This window comes from Diachasma alloeum, unplaced genomic scaffold (assembly GCF_001412515.2).
Source record: "Diachasma alloeum isolate Michigan unplaced genomic scaffold, Dall2.0 Dall_scaffold_00608, whole genome shotgun sequence".
Classification (NCBI taxonomy): Eukaryota; Metazoa; Arthropoda; class Insecta; order Hymenoptera; family Braconidae; genus Diachasma; species Diachasma alloeum.
In genome coordinates this window covers 11,939-38,191 of record NW_021680740.1, presented here as the reverse complement: position 1 = coordinate 38,191, position 26,253 = coordinate 11,939, and the positions used below count along the sequence as shown (strand labels likewise).

At 36.7% G+C, this 26,253-nt stretch overlaps 6 protein-coding genes across 16 annotated transcripts in view; 3 read left to right on the top strand and 3 right to left on the bottom strand.

Moving 5' to 3' along the window:
* The window catches only part of LOC107043634 (dimethyladenosine transferase 2, mitochondrial), a 3,924-nt gene extending 3,234 nt beyond the window's left edge, over positions 1-690 (top strand). The window contains exon 4 of the mRNA XM_015265201.2: positions 261-690. Within this exon, the coding sequence (XP_015120687.1) occupies positions 261-450 (190 nt within the window). The 3' untranslated portion in view covers positions 451-690. The remainder of the gene's footprint in view (positions 1-260) is intronic.
* LOC107043637 (FAD synthase) lies at positions 204-4,335 on the bottom strand. 2 transcript variants are annotated; one of them, XM_015265205.2, is made up of 4 exons: positions 3,731-4,335; positions 3,339-3,649; positions 3,113-3,254; positions 204-1,392 (listed from the first exon to the last, which is right to left on the bottom strand). In XM_015265205.2, the coding sequence occupies exons 2-4, from the start codon at positions 3,449-3,451 to the stop codon at positions 967-969; spliced, it is 681 nt and encodes a 226-aa protein (XP_015120691.1). In that variant the 5' UTR covers positions 3,452-3,649; positions 3,731-4,335; the 3' UTR covers positions 204-966. The 2 variants fall into 2 exon arrangements, with proteins under 2 accessions (XP_015120691.1, XP_028982340.1); XM_029126507.1 differs by having other exon boundaries at positions 3,339-4,335.
* Positions 3,892-8,995, top strand: LOC107043633 (NF-kappa-B-repressing factor). Its single transcript, XM_015265200.2, has 6 exons — positions 3,892-4,356; positions 5,124-5,257; positions 5,337-5,580; positions 7,281-7,413; positions 7,508-7,701; positions 8,178-8,995. Exons 1-6 carry the CDS (start codon positions 4,187-4,189, stop codon positions 8,506-8,508), a joined length of 1,206 nt encoding a protein of 401 aa, XP_015120686.1. The 5' UTR covers positions 3,892-4,186; the 3' UTR covers positions 8,509-8,995.
* LOC107043631 (UDP-N-acetylhexosamine pyrophosphorylase) lies at positions 8,606-15,209 on the bottom strand. Of its 3 annotated transcripts, none has more exons than XM_029126500.1 (5): positions 15,101-15,209; positions 13,302-13,597; positions 11,484-12,121; positions 10,185-10,581; positions 8,606-10,029 (listed from the first exon to the last, which is right to left on the bottom strand). In XM_029126500.1, the coding sequence occupies exons 3-5, from the start codon at positions 11,963-11,965 to the stop codon at positions 9,496-9,498; spliced, it is 1,413 nt and encodes a 470-aa protein (XP_028982333.1). In that variant the 5' UTR covers positions 11,966-12,121; positions 13,302-13,597; positions 15,101-15,209; the 3' UTR covers positions 8,606-9,495. The 3 variants fall into 3 exon arrangements, with proteins under 3 accessions (XP_028982333.1, XP_015120681.1, XP_015120680.1); XM_015265195.2 differs by lacking the exon at positions 15,101-15,209 and adding an exon at positions 14,470-14,750; XM_015265194.2 differs by lacking the exons at positions 13,302-13,597; positions 15,101-15,209 and having other exon boundaries at positions 11,484-12,201.
* Positions 11,799-26,253, top strand: LOC107043632 (cyclin-dependent kinase 10). 8 transcript variants are annotated; one of them, XM_029126506.1, is made up of 10 exons: positions 11,799-11,914; positions 12,800-12,894; positions 13,243-13,504; positions 15,319-15,519; positions 20,892-21,081; positions 21,689-21,952; positions 22,048-22,190; positions 23,444-24,044; positions 24,621-25,003; positions 25,086-25,190. In XM_029126506.1, the coding sequence occupies exons 6-10, from the start codon at positions 21,943-21,945 to the stop codon at positions 25,107-25,109; spliced, it is 1,161 nt and encodes a 386-aa protein (XP_028982339.1). In that variant the 5' UTR covers positions 11,799-11,914; positions 12,800-12,894; positions 13,243-13,504; positions 15,319-15,519; positions 20,892-21,081; positions 21,689-21,942; the 3' UTR covers positions 25,110-25,190. The 8 variants fall into 8 exon arrangements, with proteins under 8 accessions (XP_028982339.1, XP_028982334.1, XP_028982336.1 ...); XM_029126501.1 differs by lacking the exon at positions 25,086-25,190 and adding an exon at positions 25,592-26,253 and having other exon boundaries at positions 11,819-11,914; positions 24,621-25,051; XM_029126503.1 differs by lacking the exons at positions 11,799-11,914; positions 12,800-12,894; positions 13,243-13,504; positions 25,086-25,190 and adding exons at positions 14,461-14,480; positions 25,592-26,253 and having other exon boundaries at positions 24,621-25,051.
* Positions 15,663-21,149, bottom strand: LOC107043635 (cathepsin L1). Its single transcript, XM_015265202.2, has 5 exons — positions 20,885-21,149; positions 19,984-20,139; positions 17,842-18,039; positions 16,887-17,244; positions 15,663-16,279 (listed from the first exon to the last, which is right to left on the bottom strand). The coding sequence occupies exons 1-5, from the start codon at positions 20,996-20,998 to the stop codon at positions 16,080-16,082; spliced, it is 1,026 nt and encodes a 341-aa protein (XP_015120688.1). The 5' UTR covers positions 20,999-21,149; the 3' UTR covers positions 15,663-16,079.

Genomic DNA, 26,253 nt, shown 5'->3' with positions numbered 1-26,253 from the left:
TTTTTTTTTTTTTTTTTTTTTTTTTTTTTTTTAATAGCCCGGTGACTTGGCGCAGTGGGTAAGTTCATACCTCACATGCGATAGGTTCCGAGTTCAAATCCCGGCCGGGTAGAATGGTACGATCTAACCATTTAAAGTCTTGATTATCATCGCAGTATACCCTAACCGGGTGGAAGTGATGTAAAATAACGATAAAAAAAAAATAGTGTTAAAAAATTGTAATTCTCTTTATTATTTTTTTCGTCTTCGAACTTTCACAGAAAATGGATCCCTGGCTGTGGACCTCGCCTCATCCGCGAGGATTACGATATTTACTCAACATTCGATGAACTTAATTCCGAACAATTACTTCAGCTGTTCAAGACGTTCAAGTCTTGGCCAGAGTATGAGACTAGTCCCTTTATTAATTTTGTAGAAACTATTATACAGAGTAAAGGGACGGAAGAGTAATTCCAAAAATATTTTCCCAAAAGTTCAACTTCTCAGTCGTTTACGGTCATTAAAACGATTTTACTGATCACTTAAAATAGTAAAATAGAAGATAAAAAGTACTTCCATTTCTAATTTATTTTGCATAAAACAAAAGCACAAAATCACAACCAGTTCTACTGCAATAATATTACAACTAAATTGCAAAAAATAATTGTGTAAATTACAAAGAAACTCATTAAATACCTCGCTAATCAGTTACTCGTGGATCTCAACAGAATAATTCCAAAAATATATTTCATTCAATTTCTCACAGACGAATTTTCCATGCTCTTCATAATTTATGTTTCTCTCCAACTCTGAATTTCTCATGAAACAGTTTGAGCAAGCACGAGACTCATAAAATCAGTAAAGGTAGAAATACGAATTTAAAAAATTAGACGAATCCTCCAATAAATTAAATTTTTTAATTGATTTCTTCTACTCCATTCCCTCCCATCACGACAAATTAACTAGGGAAGTAGAGAATAACTTTCGTTATCCTCTTCCATTTCTCTCGGTGGAGTCGTCGATGAGAGTGTAAGCAGGACGATAACTCGAGGGAGCATTGGGGATTTGCAGTAGAGGATTGGGAAAGGTCTTTGTCCTTTCTCCCAGACTCGTGTAGCCTTTGTCGTAGAGAGAGCAGTAGGGGACCTCGTGCTCCAGGAGGAAGTCCCAGACGTTCCGGTAGGTCCAGTCCAGGATGGGACTGATCCTCATGAGCTGGGGCCAGCTGGGGTCGGTCGGCTGGAAGGGCTGGAGCTTCTCCGAGCCGGGGTCGCCCCTCCGCACGCCCATCAAGCCAGCCTTCAGTTTTTTGTTTTCGTTCAGGAGAGCCGTCAGTGCGGATTTTATGGGTTTCTTCTTGCGGATTACTTTCAAGTTGTAGTACTGGGATGCTTTCTCCACGAAGGCGTCGACCTGCGAGAAGATAAAAAGGTGAAGAGGTGGTTATGAGGGGATAATGAGGGCAGCTGTTGGCCACCAAGTCAAAAAATGTTCCAAGAAACACTCGTCAGGGACGAGAAATTGAATTCTGATTAATTTAACGGCGACTGGAGTCGGCCTGAGCCTTTGACAGCTGACGTTGACAGTTGAGGGCAACAACTGTCGTCAAGATCAGGTCTGGGCCCCTCCGGCGTACCCCCATGTCGACCATTAAATTTTGAAACTCGGCTGATTGGCCATATTCACTATTTCATCACCACAAAACCAAGGAATTTTCCTCTTTCTCTTGATCATTTTTAATTCAAGATCTAATGAGAATTATTTTCGCGTGAACGAGAGATACCCCTGGACGGGCAGGAACTGGGCCGAGGGCCAACAACTGGGCTCGTCACCCCTCACAATTAACTCCAATAAATTATCCTGGGTGATGAAAAATATCTCACGCATTTATCATTTATCATTATTATTAGTTTCGTACTTCCATTCAACTTTCGTTCCACTAACACCCGCAGAGCATTCAACAACAGCCTGGGCACTTTGATTAGAACACCCAAATAAAACTAAATCCCCAAACGACTGTTCATTGAATTCTAAACCTCGAGCATTAAATTTTAAAACTCGGTTGGCTGTACCCCCTATTTCATCACCACAAACCCACAAATTTTCCTCATTCTCTTGAAAATTTTGAATTTAAGATCTACTAAGAATTATTTTCGTAAAAAATCCAGTTGTGGCCAGTTGAGGGCCACGAGGGTCACAAGGGTCGAAAGGGCTACAAGACCCACAAGAGTCATTTTAAATATAGTCTCATGATGGGAGACAGTGGGAACCCTTTGTGAACCCTTTGGAAACTCAGGGTCAGGAGGGACACGAGGGCCTGGCTAATGAAAAATATCTGACGCATTCACTTTCTATTTTTTTAAATCAATTTCGTACTTCCATTCAACTTTCGTTCCACCAACACCCGCAGAGCATTCAACAACAGCCTGGGCACTTTGATTAGAACACCCAAATAAAACTAAATCCCCAAACGACTGTTCATTGAATTCTAAACCTCGAGCATTAAATTTTAAAACTCGGTTGGCTGTACCCCCTATTTCATCACCAAAAACCCACAAATTTTCCTCATTCTCTTGAAAATTTTGAATTTAAGATCTACTAAGAATTATTTTCGTAAAAAATCCAGTTGTGGCCAGTTGAGGGCCACGAGGGTCACAAGGGTCGAAAGGGCTACAAGACCCACAAGAGTCATTTTAAATATAGTCTCATGATGGGAGACAGTGGGAACCCTTTGTGAACCCTTTGGAAACTCAGGGTCAGGAGGGACACGAGGGCCTGGCTAATGAAAAATATCTGACGCATTCACTTTCTATTTTTTTAAATCAATTTCGTACTTCCATTCAACTTTCGTTCCACCAACACCCGCAGAGCATTCAACAACAGCCTGGGCACTTTGATTAGAACACCCAAATAAAACTAAATCTCCAAACGACTGTTCATTGAATTCTAAACCTCGAGCATTAAATTTTAAAACTCGGTTGGCTGTACCCCCTATTTCATCACCAAAAACCCACAAATTTTCGTCATTCTCTTGAAAATTATGAATTTAACACCAATTCCAGAATTCCAAGCGTCGAAAATTAAATTGAATTGAATCATTACAAACCAAAAATTATCATCACGACCCACATACCTCGGGGAACGGTTCCCCAGTGACGTAGAGACACGTCAGCGAGTGGATCCCCCTGAGCAGGAAAACCGATGCAGCCAGATGAAGAACAGCTGTGCAGTCCTTGCCCCCGTTGAAGCTCAGAATAACCTCGTCGCAATTATACCTAGACAAGACAAATAAAAAATCAACATCAGTCCACAGACCCCCGAGCACTTGAGGCCCTGGACAACCCTGGGCTTCAACTCACCTCTCGAGACACTCCTCCAGGACCAGTATCGAGTACCTGACATGTGGACTCTGCATTCCAGCCTCGATGACAGCCCTCGCCCTCTCCACACTGAACTGGTCATTCAGAACCATCGCCACACACTATTATTTATTTATTTATTTTCTCCCCAACTCACTCTCTCTTCTTCCTCTATCTCCACTGACGTGAACACTCCCCTTCCATCTCCAACTATTTCATCACTATTCAACACATGTGGCAATTCGTTACAAATTATTCACCAACTCATAATTCCGTTATGTCAACTCTTCTGTTATTTCTTGTTTTTCCTCCTAGCCCCGAAAAAAAAACAATGCAGTTAAAAAAATTGTTGGGAATCTAAAAAATATCTGGAGTTTTCTACGGAAACGCACATGCAGCAGCTGCTGATGCAGACTTTATAAAAAATTATGAAAAAATATTGATAATTTAGTCCTCAAGATATGACAACTGCAACAACATTTGTAATCACTGAATAAATCGAACAAAAAGTGACGAGGAAATAATTTTATTTTATCTAGATGCATCCGCCATTTTTTTTGCTCCCCCACCAGTTTTTTTTATTTCTGAAGCTTCGGCCAGACTAAGACCTAAAACATAAAAATTCAGTGAAAAAGCGATAATAATTTATTGTTTGTTGGTTGAAAGAGTTTTCTGGGGGAGAAGTCGTGTTGGAATTGACGGGAGAGTTGTTTTTTCGGAGTGAAGTAAGAGATTTTGGGGTTAAAACAGGCGATTTTGTGCTCCTAACCTCAAAAACTGGGGTTGTTGTTGTTTTTTGGAGTAAAAACTGAGGTTTTGTGGTGTTTTGGTGGGTGAAAATAGTCGAAATGTCTGTGAATACTAATTGGGATGTGGAGAAGCACAGGGTTGAGCACGAGTGCGACGAGCACTGGGAGTTGAGGAGAAATTTCCTCGAGACACATAAGGACAAATTTCCGGAGGATGAACTCGTCTGTTTGGCTCAGGTTTTCACGAATGTGGAATTATTAGGGTGCAGGTAACGAGATAATAATTATTATTTTTTATTTAAAGATAATAATTATTCATAAAAAAGAATTGAATAATTATTATTAATAATTATTTATTAATCAATTAATTATCATGTATTATTACTGAATTATCATTTCTTAATTAATTCGTGGTATTCATCTATTAACGAGTAATTATTAATGTCAATTAACTAATAATTAATCAATAATAATTGGTAAATTATCAGTTGATTAACATTAATTATTAATCTGCAAGGTGTGATCTCAAGGATTAAGAATAAATCCTGAATGAATTATTTGAAATCCTAAATCCTTTATTAATGAGAGTTAATCATTTGGAATAATTAGTCGATTCTCGAAGATTAATAATTAATCCTTGCAAAACCTCGATTCCCAATGATAAAATAACCCTCAAGAATGATTGGTTAATCCCTGAGACTTAATCATTAATTCTTGAGAAAATTAATCCTGAGAATTTCGAAGTGATTATTTAATTTAAAAAATCCTTAATAAATCCTGAAAAATTCTCGATAAAAAATCTTTGAAAATTGAGAGAATATTAATCTTCGACGATAAATCCTAAAAATACTTGATAACTAATCATTAATTCTTGAGAAAATTAATCCTGATTATTAGTTGATGCTTAATGAATCCTGGAAAATTCTCGAGACAAAATAAACTAGAAAAAAAAATTTTGAGAATTGGAAAAATATAAAATCTTCAAGGAAATCCTAAAAAATACTTGATAAATATTCTTGCATTTTTTTTCAAACAGATATCCAAAAGAAACGATGAATCTGATAGCAGAATTATCCGCGGATGTTGCTAGGGATTACCGAGCAAGACAGAAAACAAAACTACAAAGGACTTTTGTAAAAGCGTCTGACGCTGCCAGCTCGAAGATCAAAGGTACATCGAGAAATTGTGAGTAGACACATCAACCCGAGTTCATTGCACGCTGAGAGTTTGATAATCTGTGATTTTTAAGGACTCAGAGGCCCCCAGCACTCTCCATCCACTGGGTCTACCACCTCCCACTCCCTAGAACCACCGACTGAAGACACTGGACAGAGGCCCAGCAAAAGGCCGAGACTTGACAATGAAAAGCCGTTTGGAGATTTAGTTTTAGTGCAGTATCCGCAGTCTGCTGCCGCTGATGTTATTGAACGCTCTGCGGCTGTTAGTGGAATGAAAGTTGAATGGAAGCACGAAATTGATAAGCAGGATTCGAGGTAAATGCGAGATATTTTTCATTGCCCAGAGACCTCAGAAGTTCAACTGGATTTTTTACGAAAATAATTATTAGTAGATCTTAAGTTCAAAATTTTCAAGAGAATGAGGAAAATTTGTTGGTTTTGTGGTGATGAAATAGGGGGTACAGCCAACCGAGTTTAAAAATTTAATGTTCGAGGTTTAGAATTCAATGAACAGTCGTTTGGGGATTTAGTTTTATTTGGGTGTTCTAATCAAAGTGCCCAGGCTGTTGTTGAATGCTCTGCGGGTGTTGGTGGAACGAAAGTTGAATGGAAGTACGAAATTGATTTTAAAAAATAGAAAGTGAATGCGTCAGATATTTTTCATTAGCCAGGCCCTCGTGTCCCTCCTGACCCTGAGTTTCCAAAGGGTTCACAAAGGGTTCCCACTGTCTCCCATCATGAGACTATATTTAAAATGACTCTTGTGGGTCTTGTAGCCCTTTCGACCCTTGTGACCCTCGTGGCCCTCAACTGGCCACAACTGGATTTTTTACAAAAATAATTCTTAGTAGATCTTAAATTCAAAATTTTCAAGAGAATGAGGAAAATTTGTTGGTTTTGTGGTGATGAAATAGGGGGTACAGCCAACCGAGTTTAAAAATTTAATGTTCGAGGTTTAGAATTCAATGAACAGTCGTTTGGAGATTTAGTTTTATTTGGGTGTTCTAATCAAAGTGCCCAGGCTGTTGTTGAATGCTCTGCGGGTGTTGGTGGAACGAAAGTTGAATGGAAGTACGAAATTGATTTTAAAAAATACAAAGTGAATGCGTCAGATATTTTTCATTAGCCAGGCCCTCGTGTCCCTCCTGACCCTGAGTTTCCAAAGGGTTCACAAAGGGTTCCCACTGTCTCCCATCATGAGACTATATTTAAAATGACTCTTGTGGGTCTTGTAGCCCTTTCGACCCTTGTGACCCTCGTGGCCCTCAACTGGCCACAACTGGATTTTTTACGAAAATAATTCTTAGTAGATCTTAAATTCAAAATTTTCAAGAGAATGAGGAAAATTTGTTGGTTTTTGGTGATGAAATAGGGGGTACAGCCAACCGAGTTTTAAAATTTAATGCTCGAGGTTTAGAATTCAATGAACAGTCGTTTGGGGATTTAGTTTTATTTGGGTGTTCTAATCAAAGTGCCCAGGCTGTTGTTGAATGCTCTGCGGGTGTTAGTGGAACGAAAGTTGAATGGAAGTACGAAACTAATAATAATGATAAATGATAAATGCGTGAGATATTTTTCATCACCCAGGATAATTTATTGGAGTTAATTGTGAGGGGTGACGAGCCCAGTTGTTGGCCCTCGGCCCAGTTCCTGCCCGTCCAGGGGTATCTCTCGTTCACGCGAAAATAATTCTCATTAGATCTTGAATTAAAAATGATCAAGAGAAAGAGGAAAATTCCTTGGTTTTGTGGTGATGAAATAGTGAATATGGCCAATCAGCCGAGTTTCAAAATTTAATGGTCGACATGGGGGTACGCCGGAGGGGCCCAGACCTGATCCTGACGACAGGTGTTGCCCTCAACTGTCAACGTCAGCTGTCAAAGGCTCAGGCCGACTCCAGTCGCCGTTAAATTAATCAGAATTCAATTACTCGTCCCTGACGAGTGTTTCGTGGGAGATTTTTCTTTACTCTAACCACTCTCAACTGAAAGCCATCTTCCCTTTTTTCCACGAAGCACCTATCGATGTCACATACTCTTCGGTGAAAAGAAGCTGATTGAAGCCCAGGGAACCTCCAAGAAGTTGGCCAAGGCAGAAGCCGCCAAGAGAGGTCTAGAAATTCTCCGAAAGTATTATTACTTGATTGAGGTAAAGCCAACAACAATTCTCTGTCTCCTCTCGACATCGTCCGAAGCAAAAAATAGTAAAATACTGATCAACAGCATGAAATATTCCTCAACAGATCAAGCAGCAGTGGGCGCAGAATTTAAACTCCAACACAGATTTCAGCGAGAAGTTGAATGGAACGAAAAAACCTGATGAACGCAGTAAAGAGTGCCTTGGCCAGGACAATGTCGGTGCCAAACTCATGAAGCTTATGGGATGGGCTGGTGGGGGCCTCGGGAAATCACAACAGGGAATCACTGAACCTATCGCGTGAGTCCAATTAAATTTTCCTCTTAATTAATTACAAATTCACTGATTAGGAATTTTTTTCCAGTTTTTTTCCCGTCATTTAGTCATTTTAATGTTCAGTTTGAATTTTTCTCATTAAAAAAATTGAAGTTGGGGTGACAGGTGATTAATTATATTTAATTGTTCACAAAAAAGAAATTTAATGCTTATTTTTACGCGAATTGCTTGTCGTTTCTTCAATTTTTATTTGAATTTGATTTTTTTTTTATTAAAACATTTTCACTGAAAAGGGAAAAAATAGAAATAAGTGAATAATCGTAATTAATTATAAATTTCGTAATTCAGAATAGAATTTTTCTTTCCATTTTCATTTTTAATTTGAGTTTTTCTGATTCGAAAATTTTTATTAAAAATTAAAAATGAGAGATAATAAAAAAAATCCATAAAAAAATTATAAATGGGAGACGATTAATTATTGTTTATTCTACTGAATTCAGAGTACCTAGGAAAATATCAAGAAGAGGATTTGGTGTGACGTTAAACCAGAGCAATAGAATACACTTCAAAACGAAATTCAGAGAGACTCTTCAGCAGTACATCAGGGACGGTGCAAAGGATGATCTAGTATTCTGTGATTTCGATAACGATGAGAGAGCCCTGATGCACCAGATCGCTAGGAATTTCGGCTTGAAGTCCCACAGTCGTGGGGGCAAAGACCAGAGGACACTTCTCATCTCTCGGAAGATCAATCCAAAGGATCTTTTGGACGAACTCCTGGAGATCGGTGGGAGCACTGGGAAATATGAGCTGAAGGCTCCCACTGGCTAATGAATACATCAATTTTCATTCCTTTCTTCGAAATTTGAGAACTATTTTTTGGTGAAGAAACTAAAATCAACAATTGGCACTTCATTTTCTCTTTCAAAATTTATTCTCATTTATTCATTGAGAATAGAATTTTTTTCTCATTCGAAATATCGAACTTCATCATTTTAATTTTGAGAACTATTTTTTGGTGAAGAAACTGAAATCAACGAATGGCAGTTCATTTTTTCCTCTTTATTTTCTAAAATTACAAATTATTGTTCAGTTATTCGTTAAGAATTCTTTTCTTTTTTCAATTGCAGTAGCAAATTTCACAATTCTGGGCTAAAGTAGAGGGAGAAATGTACAAAATTTCGGAAGAGACACAATAAAATATGCCTTCCGACTATAAAATCCTTAAATTCAGAACTTTTTATGTACAATTATGGTGGATTCTGCTGGGGTAGCTTACATGGAATGTATCATGCGTGAATTAAATTAAAACATTGACAAAAAACGTCGATCATTACTTTCTTCTAAAATAATTCCTTACCAAGATAGAGAGAAAAAACAAAAATAAAAAATTGACTTTTTCCTCATAAAAATTGAAAACTCAACAGAGAATTTTGCTCTCAACTCGAAAACGAATGGATTCCCAAAAAAATCTCATGAACCTTTTTTGTAGAGAATTAAATTTCCAACAAAAAATATCTTTTGACATTTCGCTGTAAATGCCTTCGTCATCGAGATAATTCAATGTTGAACAAAAATTTACAAAAAATGGGAAGATTTATCTGCGAAGAATTGAATTCCTCCAAATAATCTCCATTAAAAACACTTCGAAATCCACTCTTCCACTTCACGACTGAATTAGGAGCCAGATAAACCATTCAAAAAATCTGTCATCGAGCCAGACCCCCGAGGAATTCCCCTGGGCTCTGGGAAACGTCCCCTCAAATTTCCAGAGTCGAAATTCTCTGGAAGAGATAAAGCCTGGATGCCATCCCCTGCTTATTCCACCACTCTAGGCCCTTGAATGACACCAGACAAATCGTTGAGGTTCTCCCCCATGTAGGACCTCAAAGGGGAGACCTCCACCTCCCCCAGAACCGACTTGACCCCAGCGTTCAGCAGCCACTTCTTGTGGAGAGCCAGCACATCCCTCTTGGCTGTTGCTGGACAATCCTGTCCCGCAGAATCAGAATTTTTCAGAGGACTGAAGTGGCTCTCCCTGGGCACCTCCCAAGCAGCGAAGTTGCTCGAGTACTTGAAGACGTCGAAGACAAACTTCTCGACTTTGATGCCATTGGGGGTGGCTGGCACCTGCCTCTCGCCCCTCTCGTCCACGAAGGGGATCTTCTTCTTGGCCAGGTGGAGGTCCAGGTCCTTCTCGTGACACTCGGAGATCCTCACGAGGAAGTCGACAGTGAAGTAGTGATTGCAGACGTTGCCAGCGTTGAAGAGGAGCCTTCCGTCTGGGCGACGAAGCTCTGACGTGGCTTTTGGAATTTCAGAGTATTCTACGACTCTGTAGAGGCCGTCCACCTAGATGACAGAGGAATTTGGCTTTTTTTATTGTCGGGAAAGGTGTGGGGGATGTCTCAGAAGATGTCTCCGTTTGTTTTTAATGAAAACAAAATTAATTCAAGAGAAAATTATCATCACCTCCAAATAAAAAACTAAATTTCCTCTTTCATTACCTGACACACAACACCAACAGCTTCAGTAGGCTCAGTCTTCTCCACCACTAGAACACCACAGTCAGCTCCCTTGTCAAGGCAATATCCAACGAAGTAAGGGTCAGCAACTTTAATCAGAATATTGTCAACTGAGTGAGCATGAACACTTCGAATTCCTCTGTTCCTCATGTCGTCCAGCACTCCTGACTGGTGGAGGGCTCTGTAGAGACCCCCGTTGCCATCGGGAGCCCTCGAAATTTTGTGTTTATCATCCAGAAGGATTTTTCCATCGAAATCGTAGCAGGGGATCATGCACTGCTTGAACGTCTTCACGTTTTCTTTCTCCAGGCCGAAGTAGTTGTGGCGGTTTAAAAATTCGTTTGTCGTTTTGTCGGTTGCTTCACTCGTGAGGATGTACCTGAAGAATGCAAAAGTGAAGTGAAGAATATTATTTTAATATTATTTTTTGCAGAACAGCAAATTTTGAAAAATGGGAAAGTGAAAGAATACTTTTTTTAGTTTAATATTTTTAATATTAAATAAAGTTAATTGATAGTTATTATTGATGGATAATAATTAATAATGAGCTATTATTCAATAATAATATCGTCATTTCAATTCAAAAATTTCCTTTGGTATTTCAGTCAATTCTTAAATTAGGCCCTTAATTCACCTCAAAAAAATAAATAAATGGATCAAAAAAACATTAATTAATTGATAAAAAATAGAACATAAAAGTGGATTAAATTGAATTCACTCATAAATGAAATATTTTCTGCAGAAAGTTAATTTTTTTTATTGAAAAAAATGGAAAAATACTTTTCGTTTAATGTTTTTAGTATTCACTAAACAAAATTTAATATCAATAATTGATAAATGACAGTAAACAATCATGAATTATCCAATAATAATATTAAAGTCCATTTAAATATTTTTAATATTTCAATATTAGAATATAAAATACTAAAACTAGGGGAGCATGGGGCAAAATGAAACAGTGGGAAAATCTCGTCATCTAAAAGAGATAGGACATTTTTGAAGAGGACCTTTTTTGTAGCTTGTAAAATTCTCTACAAAAAAGGTTCTCATGAAAATCGTCCTATTTCCCTTAGATCACAAGATTTTCTTGCTGTTTCATTTTGCCCCGTGCTTCATTTTGCCCCACCGTCCCCTACTAAATTTCTAAAATTTCCTTAGGCATTGTCACAAAAATTCATTCTTCCCCCAGATAAATTCTCAAATTGCGTCCTCAATTCACCTCCAAAAATAAATAAACAAGTAAATAAATGAATATTTTAATAAATTAAATCCTCTCCTCACCAAGTGATGACCCCCCTCTTCCCACAGGTCTCCTCAGCCATGGACTCCAGCCTCCTGATCCTCTCGGCTTGCAGCTGAAACAGAGTTTTCCTCGAGGGCAGCCCCACGTCGTACATTCCCTTGGGGTACGTCACCCCGAGTCTAGTCCCCTGTCCCCCAGCCATCAGCACCACCGCTGCCCTCCCCTCCGCGATCTCCCTCAGCCCTCGATCCTCGTACCCCCTCAGCTGCTCCTCGGAGCACTCGTTCAGGACCCCACACCTGTCGCTGTCTATGGGCTTCATCTCGTCATCCAGGAGCTTGTTGTTGTTCTTCAACGAGGCGTTCGCCCTCTCGAAGTAGGAGTTCGTCTCTGCCAGGTCCACGTTGAAGATGTCATCGGTGAGCTCCTTCTTCTCGAGGTCTGTCAGCTCCTCCCAGAAATTCAGGAGGTGATCCTGGTGGTATTTTTTTAACTGAACACGAATTCCTTCCACTTCCATTTTTATTCGCAATCTCAAGAGTTCAATGGTAATTGACTTTTCGAGGGAATTTTTTGGTTGAAAAATTGCTGATGAAACAAATTGGTGAATTGTCTTCGTATAAATATTCAAGTTAAATATCTGTAGTCCGGATGTAGTTGGAGAGAAAAATTTCCCCTGAAAATCACATCTAGAATTATTGAAGGTTTCGTGGATAAAAAAAATTGAAAGGAAATGTTGACGCATTTTCGAGAAAATTTTATTCGCTTCTGTGTTTTGAATGGAAAAAAATGTTTTTTATTCTTAATTTTAATTTTTTAATTCGTGATTTTATTCTTCAATTGAATCATTTGACCTAATGAGGGATGAGCAATTTGTCGATGATAAAAACTTGTTGAATTCTTTTCACAAAAATATTCCAGTTAAATATCTGTAGTCCGGATGTAGTTGAAGAGAAAAGTTTCGCCTGAAAATCACATCTAGAATTATTGGAGGTCTCGTAAATAAAAAAAATTGCGACGAAATTCTCTAGAAAATTTAATTTATTTTTCTCTTTTGAATGAAAAAAAAATAAATTCATTGAAAAAACTAAACATACTTCAATTTTGAAAGTGAGTTTTTAAGAAAGGACTTGAAAAATTTGAGTCCAAGAGTTTTCATCGACAAAATTTCCACAGAATAAGAAAATAAGTTGAATAAAAAATAAAAAATCTTGTATTTTTTTCCTGTGAAATATTTTGCTTGAAAAAAATGAATGCAATTCCAATAGTTAGGCTATCGATATTTAAACTTCTCAAGAATTGCTATCAAATTTTTTATTCACGAATATGTTACGGATTTATTGAACATTTATAGGAGAATATAAATCAGTCACCAGATGGAGGCAACTACCTGTGTCATTTCAACCTGATAATGGCGGAATTTTCCACTGAAGTTCTTCAGGAGATAAGGTATTGATAATTCCAAGAAGAAATTCTCAACGGAAATTTCTCACAAATTTCTGACGCCATGATTCAAGAATGGAATGATTTCATTCTCATTTCCAATGGGAAAACTATTGTTCAAAGATTATTGTAGCATGAGAACTGAAATTTCGACACTTGGAATTACTTTCCAATACTTTCACATTCATAATCTCCAGTTCTATCTTACGTTTCATCCTCACCATCGCCAGCAGAAAATCAACGCGCAAAATATAAATTTTTCCATCAAAAAAAAAAAAATTTCACTTCCCAAATTGTCCTCTTTCTTCCCAATTACGAAAACGAAATTAATTGTGTGTTTTTTTAATTAATTAGGGGAAAAATAGCACAAAAATTGGAGTCAACAACTGGAATGTTTAGAGAATGAAGCTCACCTGTTGAGAGCCGAAGCCGCACTGTAGCCCACAGGCCTCCTATCAGAATTCAACCGGTTCATCGTTTTAATCATCTGGTCTTTATCGTCTTTTTAACCGTTCACTTTCACATTGGCCGAAATGTCAGCGATGTTGGCGTGACTTCACCGCTCGCCTCAGTCCCCCCTCATGTTCACAATCAACACTGACAGCGAGAAGATACCGTTAAGCCGATTTTTATTTATTTCCCACTGCACGACATTGCGACCATTTGTCCTTGGAATTATCAACAATTGTTGGAACAACAATTATTACACCTATTAACGATGTTCAACCCCATATAATTAATCCATCTACTCAATGATGGATCGAGGGAATTTGGAGTGTGGGGAGGATGGGGTAAAACGGACTACACTTTAGACTTTTTTAAAATTATTCATAACTCAGAAACAAATTGACCAATTGAGCTCAGTTTAGGCTCGTCACAAAGGGAAAGAATTGTTCTTTGTAATTGAAAAAAAAAATATATTAAATTTTATCAACATTTCAACCCTTCATTAACATTTTTAAAAAAGTCAAGTGTCCGTTTTACCCCATCCTCCCCTACTTTTTCGATAGATAATCGAAGTCGTCTCAGGGTGTTTTGACCAAATTCGCGGAATTTCGACAAGAAAAAATTAAAAATAAAATAGGTCCAGGACGAAACCTTGTTTGACAGCTCAAAATACTTGTTTTGATGACAAGAATTAACGAAAAAAATACGACCAAAATAAAACGTGACATTTTTGAAAATTCAAGTTTTTCAACTTTTCTTTTTGAATTCGTTATGAGCAACTAGGGATTGAGGAAAAAAATACTCAAAATATTCTTATAGATAGTAAAGAATGGAAAATTTTTATGGGTTATAAATGAAAATCGAATGAATAGAACTGAACTTATTGAAAAATGAAGAAAAAATATCTCTGAAATGGATTGTCGAAAAAATCTGAAAAAAATCGAGAGATAGTTTTTAATTAACTCATCTGGTAGTTATTTCATACTTTTCCCGCAAATTCCTCATTATTTCAATTTTTGCGAAAATTTTGAGGTGCCCCATTTTGCCCCCCCTCCCCTACATGATTTTGGGTAATAGAAATTAATTTTTTCTGCGTGAAGAGATTGATTTGGGGGTTATGACATTGCATAATACCTAGTTGGTGGGTAGGTTTCGTTTTGTGATCTTTATTTTACGCATTTAATTTGTCCAGAGCCTGAGGAAGCTCGAGTGTATCAGCGAGACGTAGCGTAAATGACAATTTGACCAGTGTTTTTATCACACTCTAAATTCCCTCGATCCATCACTGATTATTGTATGTTTGTGTTGTTATCGGTGGAACACGTCCGCTATTTCATTCGGCTGTTCTCAAAACAGATGATTTTTCCTGCACTTCCGGAATTTTTAGCTTCAAAAAATAATTTCCGGTTTTTCAATTTTTTGAGTGATTTGAGGTGATTTGAACCGGGAGAAATGTGAATTTTTGGGGGTTTTATGGTAATTTTAGGGGATGGAATTGTTGAATTTTACGAGAATAGAATAATTGATAATTCGGAATTCACCTTCATCGACTGTTAAGAAAGAAGAATTCAATAGTGAAGCGGGAAAACAGTTCAATTGGCCATTGGCTTGGCATTGGTTCATTGGCCAGTCTTCATTGAATATCTCGGAATCAAAGGCGGATAGCAAAATTTTTGTAACGACCTTGTTTGGCGAGGAACTAGATTTAGGGTGGATTGGGAGGTTAGAGAATCGTCGGTGTGAAATAATAGTTGAGAGTCTTGACCTAGTATGAACGTTAATTTATTCTCGGGGTCGAACCACGCCTTGTCAAATTTACAAAACCATCTTGTCACTTGTTGATCGTACTGAATTAATTTAATTGTCTATCGGTTTGCACTGTGAGTCACTGGTTGAATGGTCAATAAATAACGTGATTTTCTTTTACTGAATTTCTATCACCGAGTTAATAGACGCTAATATACTATGGTCTAAACTCTACAGAGTTGAATTCCATTCAAAACGTGCGACAGACCGTGATGTACTGATTGGCGTTGATTTACGGCGACTACTAGACCTGAGCGTTGACCCGGAAAAGACCGATGATTTTCGTAATTGGCCGAGCTGATCGACCTTGGTCTTGGAGAAGTTGAGTTACGTTTCAAACAGACTTGTTCGAAGCCCTCAATGCGCTCTACAAAAAAGGTAATTACGAAAATTTCGATATTTCCCTTCGATTTGGAGGAATCTCTATCTCTCTATATTATAAAAATCCAAATCGACTTCTGGCGATAAAAATTTGGTACTCGAAATTAAGACTCCGAAATTTATTTTACTGGCAAAAAATATATCGCAGAAAAAATAGATAAATTTTATTTTTTTATGCAATACATAATTCTATTGAGATATTTTCTGCGGAAATTTCTATCGAAACGTTAACAATCTGGCGATTTAATAAAATATTTCTTTATTAAACATTCGGAATATTTTCGTAAGTTGTATAAAAAAGTAGATATGTTTATCTTTATGCTTGAATATACTGTACAACGGAATTAACATGAATATTCTGTCGAAAAGCAGACACTCTCACTTCTAGAAAAGTGTAAAACATTTCCGTTTTTCAAACGACAAAATCGTAATTTCTTTTTTCTTCTCATTTCCTCCAGAACATGAAAGATGACTCATTGAAGTGCACTAATTAATGTGAGTCTGAGATTGAGATCATCTCTTTGGGGAAAATGCATATTTATAAATCACATAATTAATTAAACTAGGGGGTAACTGGCACTGTTGGCGATTCCGCACATATTCCTGTTCCGTGCGATCTTGATGTATCCCTTTTCCCCCCAGCCGACACCCCAACTGTTCTTGACGAGCCAATAATCCTTCCCGTCCTCAGTTCCATATCCAACTATTAGCACTGCGTGATCTAGACTAGTTGAGCATTTAGGATCGTCATAAATCCCTAATAAACAAAAACAAGTGGAAAATTACTTTTATTTTCATCTAGCATTTTTCTAGTTATCGTGGGACAAACGTTTTGAAGAAATCTTGAGCCCTAGGAGTTTAGTCCCTAGATTTCAGTGATAGAATCCTTGATGCTAAGGACTCTATCACTGAAATCTAGAGACTAAACTCACTAATTCCAGTTGATGTCAAGAATCTCAAAAAATGAGGAATAGATCCCTAAAAACTAAAGCTTTTCTTTCTTTGTCTTATAACTACGGAGCCTTCTGAGCATTTTGCTGATCCACCTCGTACGATCCCTCAGATCGGTCACGAAATCAATGTTTGCAGATTTTTTTTCATACAAAGACTGTTCCATTTTGCCCTTCAATTTTTTTTGAATTCACGTGATTTTAACTCATGCTGGAGTCATATTTTAACGCCATATTTTAATGCATGAATTGAATTTCAATTAATGTCGATGGATATGAGGTCTCATAATTTTCATCCACAACTCGAAGACTGAAATTATAACAATTTCCCACCACCTCAAAATATTCAGAAAACTTCTGGTCATTGTTGCCATTTTTTCCCTCTGAAAGTCTCAACTGATTCGTAAATTTTACCTTCACTGTAAAAGTGGAATGAACTTAATGACGCGTCAATGGCCACAGAGACAGGGCCCATAGTGGCAACAGCAGCCTTGAGGTCTTCCTCATTCCCACGGCGAATATTCACCCAGGACACCTCGGTGGTGCCGATGGTTTCCTTCCTGAAGTGACACTTGTCGTTCTTCGCTTCGTACGGGTAGCTGGCCTCAGTGTCGAGGCCGTACTTCTTCACGTAGCGGAACGCGTGGTTGACTTCACCTCCCTTGCATCCGAAGTTGAGGTACCACCAGTTTGCGCAGTCCACGAGGTTCTGCTCGCTCAGGGAGACGAGGGTTCCTGTTCGTCGGAAGTGCTGTCCTTCGAGACTTCCGGTCTGATGGGAGGGAAATACGTGAAAAATTATTAGGATCGAAGTGTAGAGAAATTGTTGAAATTTGGTGATTCAATTGCACTACGTTTCGAATGCTCAAGAACTGACTTTTGAAGAATTGACTTTTCCTTCTCTTTTCTTTTTAAAAATTTCTTCTTTCGTTTTTCTTTGCTTTTTCATGTTATATATCATGTTATATATCATGTTATATATCATGTTATATATGTTATATATCTATATTTATTTATTATCTATCGCTGATTAGACGTTTTGCATATTGTTTTTTAATTTTTTTTCTTTTTTTCACAATCTGTTTAAAATTTTTTTAAAGTTTTAAAAAGATTTTTTAAGGATTTGTTTGTCAATTTTTTTTTCTTTTTTTTCATCCTCTTGTTACGCATCCTTCAGAAAATTTTCTAATTTTGGAAACGATTCCTAACGATTTAACATGAAGAATGAAGTTTAGACCTTCATAATTCAAGTAAATCAAAAAAATTTTGATGTTTCAATGCTCTAGACTCTAGAGTCTAGAGTCGGATGAGGCTGAAAAGAAAGCTCTGATGTTAGGCTGCGAATGTTGAAATAAAAGGTTATTATTACCGCAGAAAATGCCCAACAGGATCCACACTGTCCCTGATCCTTCACCGGAGACACTGCCCCCTCATCAACCCAATTGACATAATCAGGAAACTCGACATTCGCAGGCTTCATGAACGATGCCCCCCTTTCCAAACCAGTTAAATTGGCTTTTGGGAACTGTTTGAATCCGTTTCTACTAGCCTTGATTTCTTCCCTCGTCTGAGACCAAAGAAAAAAGTGAGTTAGTCCTCAAGAATATTTTAAACTATCTCAATAATCCCTAGCATAAATATCAAACAAAAAATCAATTGAAAAGTACTGTCGGTATTTTTGAAATTCAAGTAGAAAATGCAATAATTCCAACAAAAATTGCAATGTTCAGGGACAAAATATATTTTTTTTCAATTCTCAATCAATTAATTTTTCATTTTTTAAATTCAATTTTTTTATTTCCAAATTTATTTGTTCAGGGAAAAAATTCCAATCTTTTTGCTCAATTTCCGGACATCTTACAATGATTTTATTATTTAAACTTTGCAGGTGTGAATTTAAATCTCGATATTGAATCGTAAAAAAACAATTTTTAATCTGAAAAAAATTAGAAAGTCCTCTTTTAAAAGAAGATTGATGAAGTAATTAAAAAATTGCAATTTTTGAAAACTGCGAGCATTTTCTATGAACAATTTATAAACAATCAATTTTTCGTAATGAAAATCAATTGTTCGGAATCGTAATTTCACCAGAAATCGATTTCATACCTAAAAAATTAGATTTCCAACAGTTTAAACAGTCTCAATGATTTATTCATAAACAAGGAATGTTAAGAAAGATAATAATTCTGTGCAGAATGTCATTTGAATGACTTTGGATATTCATGATTTTTTCAACTTTTTCTCACTCAATTAAATAGACAAATTTGATGATTGAAAATAGTTTGGAAAGAGAGGGAGGCAAAATGGGAGCATGACTAACGACAACAACATCAAAAGAAAACAGAACTGTAATAAAATGTAAATGAAGTAGAAATGTATTTCGTTAACGACTTATTAATGAGTCTCATTCCAAAAGAATTCAGCCTAAAAAATTAGATTTCCAAAAGTTTAAACAGTCTCAATGATTTATTCATAAACAAGGAATGTTAAGAAAGATAATAATTCTGTGCAGAATGTCATTTGAATGACTTTGGATATTCATGATTTTTTCAACTTTTTCTCACTCAATTAAATAGACAAATTTGATGATTGAAAATAGTTTGGAAAGAGAGGGAGGCAAAATGGGAGCATGACTAACGACAACAACATCAAAAGAAAACAGAACTGTAATAAAATGTAAATGAAGTAGAAATGTATTTCGTTAACGACTTATTAATGAGTCTCATTCCAAAAGAATTCAGCCTAAAAAATTAGATTTCCAAAAGTTTAAACAGTCTCAATGATTTATTCATAAACAAGGAATGTTAAGAAAGATAATAATTCTGTGCAGAATGTCATTTGAATGACTTTGGATATTCATGATTTTTTCAACTTTTTCTCACTCAATTAAATAGACAAATTTGATGATTGAAAATAGTTTGGAAAGAGAGGGAGGCAAAATGGGAGCATGACTAACGACAACAACATCAAAAGAAAACAGAACTGTAATAAAATGTAAATGAAGTAGAAATGTATTTCGTTAACGACTTATTAATGAGTCTCATTCCAAAAGAATTCAGCCTAAAAAATTAGATTTCCAAAAGTTTAAACAGTCTCAATGATTTATTCATAAACAAGGAATGTTAAGAAAGATAATAATTCTGTGCAGAATGTCATTTGAATGACTTTGGATATTCATGATTTTTTCAACTTTTTTTCACTCAATTAAATAGACAAATTTGATGATTGAAAATAGTTTGGAAAGAGAGGGAGGCAAAATGGGAGCATGACTAACGACAACAACATCAAAAGAAAACAGAACTGTAATAAAATGTAAATGAAGTAGAAATGTATTTCGTTAACGACTTATTAATGGGTGTCATTCCAAAAGAATTCAGAAGTTTCCATTTTGATTCACCTCTATCTCCCGACAATTAAACATCCTCGTGTCACAGCGATAAATATTACTTTGTCGAGAGTACTACGAATTCCGCGCCATAAAACTGACATTGAAACCGAATAAGATACGCACCATATCAGCGAGTGCATTCACAGAAACCTTGAACGAAGTTGAATTTTTTGCGAAGTAGGCAGCATTGTGTTTAGCGATGAATAATTTATTGTCTCTCCATATCTTCGCCCTGTCCCTGTCGTCCAAAATGTTTGAATAACTCTTCCTGTATTGCAACTAAAACAGTTTTTTAAAATCATTATTTAAAGTGCTAGAGTCATTATTTTAGCTTATTTACACTGCAGTTGCTGTTTTACATTTCTCAATTCGTCACACATATTGCAGTTGGTCTCCTCTTTCGTTTCATATCCTTCATTCACATTCTTTAAGGTGTCTACAAATTATTTATATGTAGGGGAGGGTGGGGCAAAATGGGATAGGGCGGGTAAAACTGGATAGTCCAATTTTGCACAAAAAAATTAGAAGTTTCTTAAAATCATAAAGGTATTCATTACTCGTGTAATTTGGTTCCTTTTTCCTCTCTTTTACTGATTTCTGATGGAATTACTGAAATGTGGGAAAATAATTTATTAAAAACGGATAATTAAACCCAGCGCAGCGTTTCCAATCATTTTGAGATACTAAATAAATATGAAATCTCAGTAGAGAACCTTTTTTAGGAAATTCATGAGAATTTGTGGAACAAAATCCGTGTAAACTGGCTGTATCTCCACTAATCTTCCAGATACTGATAAAAAAAACTGTTGAAAACAAAAGTGGTAATATGAATTTTTTTCAGTGGAATTTTGGGCCTCTATATACATTAATAACAATTTTCAGTATTTTTCGAATTTTTAGCCATCCCATTTTGCCCCACCCTGCCTTAATAATAATAATAATAATAATAATTTTAAATTAATAATAATAATTAATAATTTTAATTTAAAAATTTTTTTTTTAATCTAATAATTTTTTTTTGTACCTTAAAGGTGTTCCATTCCTCGAATTCGAGCAGTTTCAACATAAAGGCAGGGGATTGCGGGAGGGAACCGAGACAGGGAGCCAGAAGAAACAAAGAAATCAACAAATGCTTCATTTTATTCTAAAACTAAACTGAAGCCCAAAATTATTGTGAAACTTGTCGAGTGCTTCGAGAATTGCGACTGAAGTAGAGATAAGGTAATGGCAACCGCAGGTGATGAACAGTCTACGAGTAGCAGTCGAGGAGAATAATATGATTGTCACGCGTTATTCTGTCACTGGGCATATGGTTTCGAATGTAGGGTCCGAAAAGTGGGGATTCCGTGTAGCTTAAGGATGTTTTTCCAAAATCGCAAGTACCTAAAAAAATTGATTTTTTTTTTAACTGAGAGATGAGGATATTCCCTTGACTTTGATACAAATTTTATTCCACCAACTCGTGTTCATTATTTAGAAATGAAATGGACAAAATGCAGGAAAATATTTCGAACGTTTGTGAATGAAAAATGAATTATTCAGGTCCCAAACTTGAGATTAGAAAATTTAAAGGAATTCATGCAAGTTCTCTATTCTTGCGTAGGGGCGGGTGGGGTAAAACGGACACTTTAGACTTTTTTACAATTATTCATAACTCAGAAACAAATTGATCAATTGAGCTCAGTGCTCGTCACAAAGGGAAAGAATTGTTCTTTGTATTGCAAAAAAATGTTAAAGTTTGTCTACATTTCAACCCCTCATTGGCATTTTAGAAAAAGTAAAAAGTGTCCGTTTTACCCCAACCTTTCCTATTCTTGTGAATTTTGAGGGCAGTGACGCTGAATGCGATTTAGGGGGACGAGAATCATGAATACATCCCTGAACCATCGCTCGAGATCTTCTACGTCACGAAAAACACAAACATTTGATCATTTGATGTGAGCAGTCATAATGGCATTCACCGGGTTCTTTTGATCGATCGATTGCTCTCGTTATCGAGGACTATTGCGAGTGCTAATTGTTCTGATTGCAAGTGCATTCTCCCAGGAAGAGGGGATTCTCGGGGTTTTTTCACTGGACATCATGACGAAGGGTGAGGGATTCACGAATTATTTATTCGTCTTTTAGGTTACGTTGTTGTGTTATTGGTGGGTGAGGGGTTGTCCTGATGTTGATGGATGATTTTAGATGACAGAAAACATTCGAATAGCAACGAGTCGAAGAGATCGTCTGCTGAGGCAGGCCCAGATCCCTCAGCTCCCATCACCAGGAGGGGAATCTTAACCTCGCTTATGACTGGAAAACCTATGGAAATTCCGGAGCAAGACATTGTAAGATGATTTTATGATTTGTTATTTATCCCAGGGTTTTAAGGGACTAGGCTAGGAGTCTTTAAAAGGGAATCTCAGCTCAGGGCTCTGGATTTGTAATTATGGACTTAAAAAATGGAAATTTTGAGGAGATGAAAGGATTTCATTTCAATTGTGGGTAGTTATCGGGGAATATCTCGAAATCTATGGGAGATACGACATTTTTTGTCAGGAACTTTTTTGTGGAGCAGAACATTTCCAACAAAAATGTTCTCTGGTATTTTCGTCTAAAATGGCTTGTTATCCAGATATTCGATATGTAACGAAATGTGGAAAATTGCAAAATTAAATAATCCACTTAATTTCAGAATTCGTTTTTCATTCATATCTCTTAATGCAAAGCAGATAGCGAAATTTTCGTCAGGACCTTTTTTGTAGAAGAGAGAATTTCCAACAAAAAATGTCCTTTGGCATTTTCCTCTAAAATGGCTCGTTATCCAGATATTCGATATGTAACGAAATGTGGAAAATTGCAAAATTAAATAATCCACTTAATTTCAGAATTCGTTTTTCATTCATATCTCTTAATGCAAAGCAGATAGCGAAATTTTCGTCAGGACCTTTTTTGTAGAAGAGAGAATTTCCAACAAAAAATGTCCTTTGGCATTTTCCTCTAAAATGGCTCGTTATCCAGATATTCGATATGTAACGAAATGTGGAAAATTGCAAAATTAAATAATCCACTTAATTTCAGAATTCGTTTTTCATTCATATCTCTTAATGCAAAGCAGATAGCGAAATTTTCGTCAGGACCTTTTTTGTAGAAGAGAGAATTTCCAACAAAAAATGTCCTTTGGCATTTTCCTCTAAAATGGCTCGTTATCCAGATATTCGATATGTAACGAAATGTGGAAAATTGCAAAATTAAATAATCCACTTAATTTCAGAATTCGTTTTTCATTCATATCTCTTAATGCAAAGCAGATAGCGAAATTTTCGTCAGGACCTTTTTTATAGAAGAGAGAATTTCCAACAAAAAATGTTCTATGAGATTTTCCTCTAAAACCACTCCTTAGGTAGATATTTCGTATTCAAAAAAATGTTGAAAATTGTTTTGTCTTCTATTGTTCATCCCTCAATAATATTTCTATAGATCCATTAAATCTTTATAATTTCGTGTTATTCTTCCCTGTTTACAGTCTCCAAAGACTTCAATAAAAAAATTAATGAAAAAATAGAAAACTCCAGTCAAAAAATATTATTTCAATCCACAGCTGGGAAAATGCAGATTTGTCTCAGAATTCGAGAAACTGAATCGAATAGGTGAAGGCACCTACGGTATAGTTTACCGAGCGAGGGACACGAAGACGGACAAAGTGGTTGCCCTGAAGAAGGTTCGAATGGAGCACGAGAAGGATGGACTCCCAGTGAGTGGTCTCAGGGAGATAAGTGTCCTTCTCTCCTGTCGACACGAGAACATTGTCCAGCTGAGGGAGGTCGTGGTGGGCAGGAGTCTCGAGAGTATTTTCCTGGCGATGGAGTACTGCGAGCAGGATTTAGCAAGCCTCCTGGACAACATGCAGACCCCCTTCTCCGAGAGCCAAGTGAAATGCATTGTCCTGCAGGTGCTGAAGGGCCTGCGTTATCTCCATCGTAACTTCATCGTTCACAGGGACTTGAAGGTCTCGAATTTACTCATGACTGATAAGGGATGCGTCAAAATCGCTGATTTCGGCCTGGCCAGGTGGTTTGGACTGCCACTGAAGCCTATGACTCCCAGGGTCGTCACTCTGTGGTACAGGGCGCCTGAACTCCTGCTGCAGGCGAAGACTCAGACGACTTCGGTCGACATGTGGGCCGCTGGGTGCATCCTAGGTGATGATGCCATCATTTTTTGGGAATTCAATTGAGAATAATTGGGGATTAACCAATCTAAATTGAGGAAATCATGGAGGTTTATCATTCCAATATTTTATTGAAAGAAGTGATTGCAAAACCAAGGGTAATGCCACGAGGGAATTTGAACCCACAACCTTCAGATTACCAACTCGCTACTCTAACCAATGCAGAATGAAGAATTTGTTCTTTAAGTCTGTGTTTGCTGAATATCTTGGCGTTGAAGGGAGATAACGAAATTTTTGTCTGAACATTTTTTATTGGAAATTTTCTCCTCTACAAAAAAGGTTGAAACAATAATTTCGCTATCTCCCGTGGATTTCGAGATATTTTCAAAAAACTCAACCTCATTAAAAAAACAAATTTACTTTTCTTAAGTTCAGTTTTTGATGAATATCTTTAGATTGAAGGGAGCTAGCACAATTTTTGTTATGACATTTCTTGTTGGAAATTTTGTTCTCTACAAAAAAGGTTCAGACGATAATTCCGCTAGCTCCCACGGATTTCGAGATATTCGCAAAAAACAAACTGAATTTCAGAATTTTGTTTTTTCAGGGGAACTGTTGGGCCATAGACCATTACTCCCAGGCAGATCAGAGATCCAGCAACTGGAGCTGATTGTCGATCTCCTGGGGACCCCCTCAGAGGCGATATGGCCGGAATTCAATTCCCTCCCAGCCCTCCAGAACTTCTCGTTGAAACAGCAGCCCTACAACAATCTCAAGCAGAGATTCCCCTGGCTGAGTGCTGCTGGATTACGTTTGCTTAATTTTCTGTTCATGTACGATCCCAAGAAACGTGCGACCGCCGAGGAATGCCTCCAGAGTAGCTACTTCAAGGAGGCTCCACTCCCATGTGATCCGAAGCTCATGCCAACATTCCCACAGCACAGGAATATGAAGAAGTCGAGTCAGTCGAAGGAGATCAGAGAGTCTGAGGTACTTGCCAGCGATCAGACTAGTAACTTGCCTGCTATCTCTGATTTAGTAAGTTATTAATATTTTTATTACTATTTTTTAGGGCTTGAGGAGTGTTAAACGTTAAGGAAGCCATAGTTTGGCGGAAGAAAAGACGAAATAATGATTTATTTATCAATTTTGGGGGCAAATAAATTTGTTAAATGGAGTTGAGGATCAATTTTCGGAAAATATCTCCTGAAATTTCCCCCTGGAATCACTTGTTGTGAAAAAAAAATTTGTATTTAAGAATATTAAAAAAATTGGAGAACAAAAATCTGAACAGAATTTTATTCTATTGTTTTTCTAAATATTTTCGAGTTTAAAAGAGATCGGAAAGATTTATTTACTCATTTTTTGTTAGTTGAATAATAATGGAAAATTAGACAACAAAATTTTCTCTTCAAATTTCACAAATTCATCACGAAATCGATTTATTAATCAAGTCATTTACCAATTAAATATTGTAGAAAACTTTTTATTCATCTAATCATTAACAGCCTTTCGCATGACATTCATAATACTTCATACTTAACAATAATAACGATAAAATAATTGTATTTTTTTCAGCTTGGATCTCTAGTGAAGAAACGACGAGTGGAATAGTCTGCACAAACCAATGCTGTTGCCCGCAATTTCCCATTTTCATGGATTTTATAGACTCATAATGACTGAGACTACATGCATAAGATTTTAAGACTAATTATAAATGATGGTATCGTCAATAAATCGATGTTTCAGCAATTGATCAGCATGAAATTGAAAAACAAGTGGAGTTGGTGACATGAGACGAGATGATCATCTTCTTCTGGAGTTGACGTGAGTTTTTTGGATATTTTTTCTGAAAATAATTTCGGATAAAATTAGAACTCCTCTTCGTTTGTGGATGGAGGTGAGAGTTGAGAAGACACTTGGAATTATTGAGGGAAAATTCATGAAATTAATCAACAATACTGCGATGGGAGTGGAACCTGGGTTGACAAATTGGCAAATTGTTTTTGTCTTTATTTTTGCTAGTGAATTAGCAAAATGCTTCTGAATGGTCATTTTGTGCATAATTTTCTTCGATCGTATATCATTTACTGTTTTATATCATCTTGTGCAATTGAATTATATTTTTTCTTCAATCAATAGTGTTAGATTTCTTGTGAAAATTCTTGTATAAATCAAATGAAAGAATTATGCTATCTATATTACCTCGAAACTTCAATAAAATGGTATTGGAAAAACTT